The sequence below is a fragment of the Ranitomeya variabilis genome, chromosome 1 (genome assembly GCF_051348905.1).
Source record: "Ranitomeya variabilis isolate aRanVar5 chromosome 1, aRanVar5.hap1, whole genome shotgun sequence".
Classification (NCBI taxonomy): domain Eukaryota; kingdom Metazoa; phylum Chordata; class Amphibia; order Anura; family Dendrobatidae; genus Ranitomeya; species Ranitomeya variabilis.
This window is the reverse complement of record NC_135232.1, coordinates 206,991,401-207,003,411: the sequence shown is the minus strand read 5'-3', so window position 1 is coordinate 207,003,411 and position 12,011 is coordinate 206,991,401. Positions and strand designations below refer to the sequence as shown.

The 12,011-nt window shown below is 38.8% G+C and overlaps 1 protein-coding gene across 2 annotated transcripts in view; it reads right to left on the bottom strand.

Moving 5' to 3' along the window:
- Positions 1 to 1,232: 1,232 nt before the first annotated feature.
- VSIG10 (V-set and immunoglobulin domain containing 10) overlaps positions 1,233 to 12,011 on the bottom strand; it is a 37,597-nt gene continuing 26,818 nt past the window's right edge. For both annotated transcript variants that reach the window (XM_077292233.1, XM_077292229.1), the window contains 5 exons: positions 8,032 to 8,325; positions 7,215 to 7,325; positions 6,010 to 6,022; positions 5,430 to 5,602; positions 1,233 to 4,097 (listed from right to left, as the gene is read on the bottom strand). In XM_077292233.1, the coding sequence (XP_077148348.1) occupies positions 4,027 to 4,097; positions 5,430 to 5,602; positions 6,010 to 6,022; positions 7,215 to 7,325; positions 8,032 to 8,325 (662 nt within the window). In that variant the 3' untranslated portion in view covers positions 1,233 to 4,026. The remainder of the gene's footprint in view (positions 4,098 to 5,429; positions 5,603 to 6,009; positions 6,023 to 7,214; positions 7,326 to 8,031; positions 8,326 to 12,011) is intronic.

Sequence of the window (12,011 nt, the reverse complement as noted above, 5' to 3'; positions counted from 1 at the left end):
TTTTGAGTTATGGAGTTGTGTCAAATTTAGTGTAGATTCAAAGAGGTATCCACCTCGAATGTGTGACGAGCTTCATTATTCCCACCAGGTATTTTTCAAAACCGTAAGAGGGTGTGGGGGGGGGGGGGGACAAAAACAAAAAACACTCAAAATACCAAACATAGTCCACTTTGTGGTTCATACCTAATGCTGAAAGACTCTTCTTATTCATTTCAAACCATTAATAAGGCGGTTTTTGAATCTCAAAAAACGTCAGAACATAGCCTTAGGTTGAATTTAGATGTCCATGATGAACGGAGCAGACGTTAGGAGGCCTGACCTAAACTCAACTGCTTCACAGGCAACAGTGAGGCTGTTGATTTTAGAGACTTGCGGCCAGCCATAAACTGATCATGTTTCACGTACATCTGAATTTGGCCTAAGAAAGGTTTTCCTAATGCCCTGCAATAAGATCACCATTTAGCAGAGGCACTGTATATAGGGAAATTATATGGCTAGTCAACCGTCTATGGTAATGCTCCTCAGCCAGAACATTTTACATGGGGGCACTCTGGCTAGCATGCTGTATATATGGACCACTCCTTGGCTAGTCACTGGTTCCAGAGACATTCCTCGGCTTGTGCATTGAATATGGGGGCACTCTCTGGTCAGGTCACTGATTATGGAGGCACTCTCTGGCTAGTATACCGTTTCTGGAGACACTCCTGAAACCGAATACTGCTTATGAAGACACTGACCAGTGCACATGGTATTTGGGGGCACCGTCTGGCAAGTGCATGTTGTCTGGAGATACTGTATCTCTGGCCCCTGCACTGAATATAAAAAGACAGTCGGCTGAAGTACCAGTATGAGGGCAAATGGTAATGAAAAGCCCGAGTTTTCTTATCAAAGTATTCTCCTTATTCTCAAACGAACCAGTGTTTAGGCTTCTTTTTTTTGCATTGCATACCAAAGTCTGCTTCCCATCCCTGGGACAAAGTTATTCATAATCTCACAAAGTAACAGAGTGCAAATAGCTGCCTGAAATCTCACATACAAGTGAAGACTTACATGGTTCATCTCAGTATTCGAGCCTTTGGTTTTACTATATACTATACAGATTATATCTATTGATATTATTATAGCTTCCATCCTATATAAGACTTTGGACACCTAGTGCAATACAGTACAGAATACACAAAACTTTCAAAATAGCTCACGTGAATTATGATAGTGAATAAATTAGTCTGCTTCATTATTTAAAAGAAATTTTATTAAATCAAATAAAAAAAAAAAAAAAACAAAAACACAGCCACAGGAAATAACCAAAAAAAAGGCAATAAAAATGACATTGCGTACACCGACAATGACGAATAAATACACAAATCTCATGTGCCCTCTGCAAACTGGAATCTGTTCTACACAGGCCAAGTCCATATATCCAACGCAGAGGACGAACTGTTATACCCATTTATAACCAAAAAAAAAAAAAATCAGGAACAAAAAAATTCATCTGTGCATCACTCTACTGACAATATAACTAGAAGGGAAATAAAAGTAGTACAGCATATATTACTTGGGAAAGGCACTGAATGTTATGTTTAGGCAAGTAAATGAAGAATAGTTGCATTATATTTTATGTTGCATTGAACTTGGCTTGCAAATTATACAAGAACATTATGCATACTATGGTTTTCAGTTTTTTGAGCAGTTATTGCCGTAAAAGGGGTTTGTACGAATAATACAAGCTGTCCCCAGCAGTCCCATAGACCATGAATGGAACGATGGTTCCCATGCCAGATCACATACTGTCACAAATGAGAAGGTAGAGAAACTTTTTTTTTTCTCCATATAAAAGAAAATCAAATGACACTTGGGCAACACTGATTAAATTCTGATAAATAATTGGCCCTTTTTCCTCGTACTTAAAATATAGCAATCACTTTAAGGCCTCATTCAGACGTCCGTTTTTATTAACAATGACTTGGCATGATGAGACAAATCAGCTGATGACTATGGACCCCATTTCTAAAACATCGATATAGTTCTCCTGCAGGTGATAATTCATATTCAGTGCTTTTCATGGTGTAGATTTATTGCTATCTAATAAGAAAAGTGCACAGGTATATGTCAATTTAGTGCAAGTGCTAGATATCCCATTCTCAACTTATCCTTTAAAAAACGTTTCCATAATGTACGTGTGGTCGAAACGGGAGTACAAAATGTAAATTTGATGCATATTCACAACAAAGTAAGCCGTGTCATGAAGTAAGCATGTAAAATATTGCACCCCAGTGCTTCATAAATAATTAGAGCTGTACAGCAAAGCGAACATTACATGCATGACATTAGTTTTGGTATAAAAACCTGATAACTGGTTCCCTTTAACAATTGCGTTGGGGACATGACTTTATAGCACATGCAAAGTATTACAGGTTCTCCTCCTTCTAGTTAGTGCATCCTTCCTCGTAGACTGCACAGTTCCTGTTCTCACTATGCCAGTTGATGCAGGGTCACGTGACCAGAAATGGCCATCGGCCTCCTCCAATCGAAAATCAGCTTTTATTGCACAGTGTTTTTTATTAATTGGAGGAGACTGATGGACAGGTCTGGTTACATAACCCTGCATCAACTGGCATAGTGAGAACGGGAACTGTGCAATCTATGAGGAAGACTGTACTAACAAGAAGGAGGAGAGCCTGAAATGCGTGGACATACAAATCAGGTCTGTAACACATTTGTTGAACTAATGAAAACATAGACAAGCCCTTAGCTTTGTCTTGTGTCTGTTTTAGATCATTTTGAGGGGCTGGTTTTATGGCTGGTGCCACAGTGGTGTCAGTAAGAACCATATTACATACTATAGTGTCATTGTTAGTATGGATATATATATAAAAAAAAAAAAAAAGTTGATCTAGTTCAAACAGGAGAAAAGAAACGCTCATGTATTGCTCTCAACAAAAGCACCCTTTATCCATCTGGGTTCCTGCTACTGAATTAGCCAGACAATTTATGGTAGGTCCCTATGGATTATGGCTGGCTAACTCAAATGGTTTCTACAGCCTACACTGAATGAATCTCATTTTCAAGAGATCTCCATTTCTAGTGGAAATAGATTTTTGCTTTTTACTATTCAAAACCAAACAAAACCCCCCTGAATCACCCACATTCATTGACAGGATGTGTTTTGCTGTTGTATTGCTTAAGAGTCAAGACCTTCCACCTGAAGTGTATAACAATACTTATTGTACCTACACCTATCACAAACAACCCCCATTGAAAAAAGAACATTGGTTCTTTACGGTTAGTAAACACTTAAGTAGCTTTTATAAGAAACAAGACACACCAATATGTACAAATGAGCATTCTCATTCCATCCTACAGGAAACATTGTCAGCAAATTTTTACATGTGGAAGTGGTGGTACAACTGTTTAAGCACTTGTCTCCCAATAATAAATATACATTTTTTGTAGAGATCCGATGAGCCAGTCATGAGAATATAGTCAAAGCCACGTACAAATCAGGCTGGAAGTGCACTGGGGTGTGTCAGTGCACCTACGCTGCTTCTTCTAAGAACACTGACATGCCCCAGTGCACTTCCAGCCTGATTTGTATGTGGCTTTGACTCTCGATTTCTCAATACTGGCTCATTGGATAGCTACAAAAAAGGTATTATTGAGTGATAAGTGCTCATACAGTCGTATCACTACTTCCATGTGTACCAACTGCTGATGGGTTCCCTTTAAAGAACTATACTAGTCATTTTTTTTTCACACAAGACAGACACATTACACCGTATTAGCGGTCCAATGATTGTGCTTTCAAGACATTAGGCACCTGCATTCACAGCAAATGGTCCTCCCTAGGAGGAAACAACATGGTACATCATGAACAAAAAGTATAAAAGAGCACAGAAAATCAATAAATTGAGTGTAAATTGCTGTCGCTCCGGATTCCCAGGATTTTGCTAATCGGTAAGAGTCTTTGTAATGGGCTGTGCACTCCCTGAAGTCAAAGCGAGTAAGATAGTGATCACATCATGAACGTTAAAGGCCTTCCAATAAATTTTCATCCTTTGTATCTTCCGGGAGCTCATACAGCAAATCAGAACTGATATCTATAAAAAAAATTAAAAAATTACTTGATAAGAACAATGTACATGTGTACAACTATACAGTGTAGTTGAGAGCAGAAGGTTCATCCAACGGGTAACAATTACCGTATATACTCATGTATAAGCCGAGTTTGAGTCAGGCATACAAAGGAGTACCAGAGGAGCCATGCATACAACAGGGGGAGCCACACATACCAGGACAGGACATGGGAGCCACACATAGCAGGACAGGACGGGGGCAGAGCCACATACCAGGACAGCGACAGGGGGAGTCACGAATACCAGGATATGGATGAGGGGACAATGCATACATGACTTATACTCCAGTCAATAAGCTTACCCAGTTTTCCGTGGCAAAATTAGGGTGCCTCGGCTTATACTCGGGTCGGCTTATGCTCGAGAATATACGGACGGTACTAGTATAGGTGTCCCATATCCCGTGTGTGAACAGAACAGAGCACATGTGACCACCACTCCTTTCGCTGTATAGAACTAAGGCTTCCATAAATCAATATAAGTGAATGTGGCGCTGGTCATGCATGTTCATTACCATTCCATTCAAACAAGGGACAAAGGGTCCCTATTCTTGTGATCAGTGGGGGCCCAGTAGTCAGACCCCTGATCGTCATGTACCTGTTCAGACAAAGTTCATGGGATAACTTCAATATCATCACAAATGAATGATGAGGTTTTTTTTCCTTGAGACCAAGTGGTTTCCCCTTTGTTACACCTACAAGCCTGTGTTTTCTTCCTCTAAATCCCATCAGGATTTGCAGAAATGAAAAATTGTATACAGATGTCCCTTATGTGGCCAGATTTTTCATTTATGTAAAAGACACATTTATTAAAGCAATCCTCCAACTGGCACTGAAAAGGGACAATGCATTTTTCACATGTAGTGACCCCACCTGGTGCCCTCTGTTTGTTTCCCGCTGCCTCCTTTGTGCAGACTAGTGTTCTGTTCCAACTGCATCTCTAAGATGGCCACCACCTTGGCATAGTGTAGCCACAATAGCCCATCTAGCTGTGAGTGGTTTCCTCAGTGCGCCAATGATGTGGTCTACTTTGCAATATTTGTAGTGTGGTTCTTACAGCACGTTTCCCTTCTTTCCTTTTTTTAGTTTCTTGACACTGGTTGCACCAGTTGAGTTTTCGATCACTTAATATACAGTAGTAAGTACATAATCCTATATGTATTTCGAACAATCTTTCTTAGCCCATTGTTCCTGGCAGAACTCCGACATCCTAAAGCAACAGGCTGAAGTCTGCGACTCTGTAACCCTGTAAATAGCAATAATCTATAAGATGCAGTGTATTCTACATAACAGTACGTACCGTCAGGTGGACTATGGAACAAAACTTCGTGCTTATAGACATTTCCGTTTGCTGCAGCAGGACTACTAATTTCAGCAATGGTGGATTGAGTGTTTGCAACTGAATCACCAACTTCTTGCATCTCTTCCTCCTCTTCTGATTCTACAAGAACCAAAACTTCAGATTCTCGCTTTCTGCAACACAATACAAAGCCCCGTGTTAGAAAAGCAAGATTTATATTAGCAGATCTAATCATTCCAGAAGAGTATGCTACAAGGTGTCTTCAATATGCAAGTATACAAAAATCATTTAACACACCAAAAAAAAAATTACTGAAAAACTAATCAAAAATCGTATTTTTTCTTTAATTCAATATGCTTTACATCTAAAAGAAACCACATAGGAATTCAATTCAATATAGAATGATGCCCACATACAATTAGACAACCACACTGCAATCAGGTCCTGCCCATGCTTTATTTTTTTTGTTAATTGGTACGGACTATTGAATGGATCGGCTGTGACATCTAAATACCCGAATAAGGTATATGGGTTGTATTCACGGGATGATTTATACAAAAGAACATGGAGAACTACTCACCGGAAGGGGTTGGCTGTAATAGTCCAGAAAATTAAAAAAAAAAAAAGTTAAAAAAGTAAATATTAATAAAAGGAGTAAAAAATTCAGATATTGCACAAAGACATCAAATAGGCAGTGTAACTCTATCCCAATGACCCCAAAATGCCAATCTTATCTTGTATGGTAAAAGTTCAGACATTTGTGTATTATGCTCCATTGCAATTAAAGCTCGCATTACTGTATTTCTGAATTTGGACTTTCTAATGCCCCAGGATTATAGTTTTTCATGTTTTCATTTCATTTCTATCAAGTGTGATTTGTGTAGTTATAAATGACATCTGCAGGCTTCGCTCAGCTTCCATCTCAGGGACCGTAGTGTTGTAAAACAGCAGAGCTGCGAGAGCTGCAGCAAATGTGTTTGTAAGGAGACAGAGTTTAGTTCTACTGTTCTTTTATTAAAAGTAAGCTCTGGAAGCAGATTCTTATACAGATCAATGTCCTGTCCATAGTCTTTAGCAGCTCATTTACATTTAAGAAAAATGTGGATTTCTCTGGATTAAGATATCGGATCTCAGATATCATTTTATTCAGCTTCCTGTGACCTACATACCCATATAGACGGCTTAGAATGGTTTATCCTACTGACAGATCCCTTAAAGGCCGGATTCACTGGAGACTATGCAAAATTGTACATCATTCAGTGTATTCATCAACAATTAAGTAAATTAACTAGGCCAAATAAAGTTTTCCATATTAAAAATTGGAACGAATCCTTACCAAAAAAAAAAAAAAATCCCTTTTGTTTGGTGTCTGTAGAACATCCATTTTTTTATTTTTTTTCTAAAGCAAACAAATTGGCCCAAATTAATGAAAGACTGAAGATTTTCATCCTGGTCTTGATGAGGGGTGCATAGGAATCAGACGCTCCAGGTTCATTAAATCGAACCTGTCAGCAGTTTTGGGCGATATAAGATACGGCCACTGCCTTTCAGGGCTCATCTACTGCATTCTCTCTCCCCCCCCCCCCAAAAAAAAAAAAAAAAAAAAAAAGGCACACAGACATAAAATACATTCATCTGAACAAGTATCACAAAAAATATTTTCAAATTGGGTTCAGCCAACCGTGAACAGCAAGAAAAGGTCATTTATTGTGGAGTGAAAAGTTCTACAATTTTGTAACATAGTGGTCAACATTGAACATTGCAGATAAAAGTGAGAAGACCTACCCTTTATATAGAACTGAGGATCACAGTACAGTACAGTTCCTATAATAATGGCGATCACTATCAGCAAAAGGATCAGGATAGCAGATACTAATCCAATAATGTTATGGGGGGCTGAAAAATAAAAGTACCAAAAAGAAAAATAAAGACGGACAAAAGAATAACCAAACTTTTATTTTTTCCTTACATACAGTACCGCAGCAGTTTGGGTATTTACACCAATTTAAAAGGATACGCCATGATTCTTTTATTGTAATGGAGTCAATACCAGGATTCCTCAGTGTAGCCAATGGAACATCAAGGAACAGGACATTTGGAAAAGAACACCAGACCCTTTGTTTTAAATACGTCCCTGTGATTGGACCACGAGTCAAACATTTACTGCATATTGTTGCCCTAAACAGTTCCGATCACTCCCACAATGTACAACAGGGCACATACAGTACTTTATTGCTGCTCCGGTTTAGTATGATCCAGGATGTTGACAGCCGCCCACCAGGGTCTCCCTGTAAAGCTTGGATATCCCAGTGCCCAGGACCCTTCCCAATCGAACATTTATCACCTCTTCATAATCGTTCTGTCTAGAACACCCCTTAAATGTAACAGCCTTCATAGAAATTACATTGCAATTTGCACATCACTTTTTTTTTTTTTAAACAATTGTCTTTCTTTGCAACAGTTGAACCCACCATACTTCCCTTGCAGTCTTTCATTTATAGAGATAGCAGGTCACATATAAGCCAGCTAGACAGCAGATGCATAACCAACACCAGAAACATTTTAACATCAGGATATAATAATGTTATTTTCTTCTACTTACTGGTTATATCAAGATACACATAGATGTCTCTGGTTGCAACTCCATTCTCCGTCATGCATATATAGGATCCCTCATCTTCCTCCTTGGAGCAGTTGACAATAGTGAGGTAGGAGATTGAGCCGCTCTCTGTGATATGGTATCTTGGCCCTAGCTTGATCTGCACATTTGGGGTGCTCAGATTACGCAGCCAGGTTATAACAGCTGGGGGGTTGGCCTCCAATACAGTACATGAGAGGGTTACATTTTCCCCTTTAAAGCAGGTTCTTAGTGCCTCAGTCTGGGGCTTAGGATATCCTGAAGAAAAAAATGGGATACATTGAAAATAAAAAAGGTCTGATGAGGCTGGGATACTTACTTCAAAAATGAATGTAAAAATGGCTCTTTAATCCCTTTAGAAAGCTTCCATGAGCTTTTTTTTTTTTTTTTATTAGGAGTCCACATTATCGGAGGATGATGGAGCCATTCTGGCACCAGTACACCAGTTTCATCAGGTCTCAAATCTCTCTAACAATTGATGCAGTTTAAATTGTGAAATTTGGCGACAGATCCATTTTAAACCAGTTTCTATGAGTTAGGTAGAAATTACATATACTCAAACCTCATCCAGCATTCAACCATATGTAAACCAGTGCTAACCGAAGGAAGACTGTACAGAACGAATATCCTTGCACTGAAGACTCATCACCCCAGTGGGGTACACAGGAAAAATGGGGTCCTATAGAAAAGATCAAAATGTAATATAGTGCTAGGTTTTGTCCCCGACAAGGGCTTTGTGTCATTTTTATGAATCTTCGGCCAATTCTCCCACCCTGTTGTCTGCAAACAAGGTTTTAAATACATCAGATAGGGATTGCATACATTAGTTAGGACTGCTCTATAAGGGTATACCTTGGCGATTTGGTGGAGCAGCTTAGTATACATTTTTTTGCAAAAAAACGTATCAACTAAATACCCTGTTTTCTTTACATCTTTTGACTAGCACTTGCTTATTACTGTGATTTTTTTACAACAGAGTATTTTTGACCTCACTGTGCTTTTTTGTGTCTTCAAGTTTTCTGGTGGTCTGAACAGGTTCCTACAGACTTGTTCAGTGTGCAAGTAGCCCATGTGTTTCTGGTTCTTTAATTGTTCTCTTGTTTCTACAAGACTGGGGAGTCCACCACTCCTCTGTGGGTCATTTGCATTTAAGCTGTTCCATCCTGCATGTCCACATGTATATTTTTTTCTCTCTGAACCCTGCTTATACAGGTACTATACAGATAATCAGGTTTTAAATACATCAGATAGGGATTGCATACATTAGTTAGGACTGCTCTATAAGGGTATACCTTGGCGATTTGGTGGAGCAGCTTAGTATACATTTTTTTGCAAAAAAAGTATCAACTAAATACCCTGTTTTCTTTACATCTTTTGACTAGCACTTGCTTATTACTGTGATTTTTTTACAACAGAGTATTTTTGACCTCACTGTGCTTTTTTGTGTCTTCAAGTTTTCTGGTGGTCTGAACAGGTTCCTACAGACTTGTTCAGTGTGCAAGTAGCCCATGTGTTTCTGGTTCTATAATTGTTCTCTTGTTTCTACAAGACTGGGGAGTCCACCACTCCTCTGTGGGTCATTTGCATTTAAGCTGTTCCATCCTGCATGTCCACATGTATATTTTTTTCTCTCTGAACCCTGCTTATACAGGTACTATACAGATAATCAGGTTTTAAATACATCAGATAGGGATTGCATACATTAGTTAGGACTGCTCTATAAGGGTATACCTTGGCGATTTGGTGGAGCAGCTTAGTATACATTTTTTTGCAAAAAAACGTATCAACTAAATACCCTGTTTTCTTTACATCTTTTGACTAGCACTTGCTTATTACTGTGATTTTTTTTACAACAGAGTATTTTTGACCTCACTGTGCTTTTTTGTGTCTTCATGTCTGCAAACAATGTGGTTTATCAGCGGGGTCTGTCCTGTACAGGGGCACCACTGGGTTTTAAAGAGGATATAACAATTAGGACTGGGCCAGTCTCGCCCCAGATTTCATGTATACCTTTGCCTAATTGAATGGATAAGAAATATATTTCTGGATTTGTAAAGAGCTTTTCCTTACAGAGGAACTTACAACAGTTTAGACAATCCATCCCTTTTCTCGGAGTATTGTCTGAAAGTCTGGTGGTTTCGGGTAGGCGAATATCTATAAAACACTTTTATATGCCAAAAACCCATTTAACCTTATCAAATTAGTGCAGTGGACAGACTAAAACCTCACCTGACTCGTAATAGAATTTTTAATTGAGCACTAAACACAGATAATACCCAGTGGTGTAATGTTAATTGCTGTCATTAGTCTCCATATAGACAACTGATAACACGCCAGTAATCTTATTCCAAGATACTGTTCTCATACACAGAGAAATCTCTATAACCTAAACTGTTCTGAAGGATACAGAAGGGTTACAATATGATTCTAAGCTCTAGTGTTTTCTACATTATGTGTTATGATTATGTAAAATATTCCTTTCATTCACGACTAATGCGGGTAGTCCCGATCAGGAAGTTCACATGAAAAATGTGAAGTATTTTCTGGCTTGACTGTAATACATGACTCACATACATTCTCCATCTCCCACTGGTTCTAGCACAATAGCTTGTTTTCATTGATAACAGCCTACGACCCTTCACATGGATCACACAATAAGGTCTACTGTTTGGTTAGCAAAGACAACATATCTAGAGGCAAAGTGTAACTTGTTTTACATAAGGATAATACAAGAGCAACATTTGTGGAAAAAATCTAACAAGGTTATTTTGGGAGAATTTGCTGTGGTCCGTTTAAATTTAAGGGGTTGTTGAAGGGTACTTGACTGGTGCAGACATAGGGCCCTGAAGCATAGAGTTTTCTGAGAATAGTCCCTAACCTCCTTACTCTACACGTATTGGCATGGTTGGGTTCAGAGCCCCCAGGAAAACTTACATAAAATCTAACTCCAACTCATTCACTTTGCAAACTGTTCCCTATAGCTTTAAATCTCCCCTTACCCCACCCATAATTCACCATTTTAAAGGAACCATCAGTTAGGTCCAGGCCAAGAAGCAGAATCCATGAAGAGCTACTGGTCATCACAGATCCCGCTCTACTGGGCTTTTAAAGACCTTAATAGATCTTACATATATTTGTTTACTTGCCTTCAGAGGCTTAAAAGGGGCTGTCCCATGAACAAAGTTAATTTTAATGAACAGATCTTGGAATAATAATTTCCAGACTTGGATGTGTTAAAAAAAAAAAAAAAAAAAAAAAAAAAAATTTCCCGTTCTGATATAAACCTATAAATGTGCCACTGCTATGTAGGGGAATAAGAATGAGTCACATATGAGAAGTGAGTATACAGACAAAACAGCAGTGTTTCTAATGCATCCCCAGTCCTCTGAGATTATGATAAATCAAGTTAGTCACGTAGGAGCTCCAGGAGCAGCCGAGTTGATCCAGGAGCAGCCGAGTTGATTTATGATGAACTCACAGGAGTGGTGACACGTTATAGTAAATTTATTATAATTTGGATGGCTTTCTTGAAAGTAAAACTATCTGGCTAGATGTGCTAGGTTGATCCTTTATTTCCAAAGCATTATTACTTGTATAATGGAGATAGAGATACAAATTCATGAAAAACATTACAATTCCCCGCCTATTTTATCACAGAAGGTGGCGTTTGACTTTAGCTTTCTAAGCTCATCATAAATCAAGTCAGTGACATAGGATCTCCAGCGGCTGCCAAGCTTATAAGTCAATGACTTGATTTTTGTTGACATCACAGGACTAGTGACATGTCAGAAACAATCGCTCCTGTGATAAAACAGGCAGGAAAATATGTTGCTACCTCACACAAAAACAGCTGTGAGCCCCTATAGTTTGATCTGAATACTCACCCTACTGTGGTATGTGCCGACCATGAACTGGAGCAGCTTTGCATGGTCAGACACAGCCAT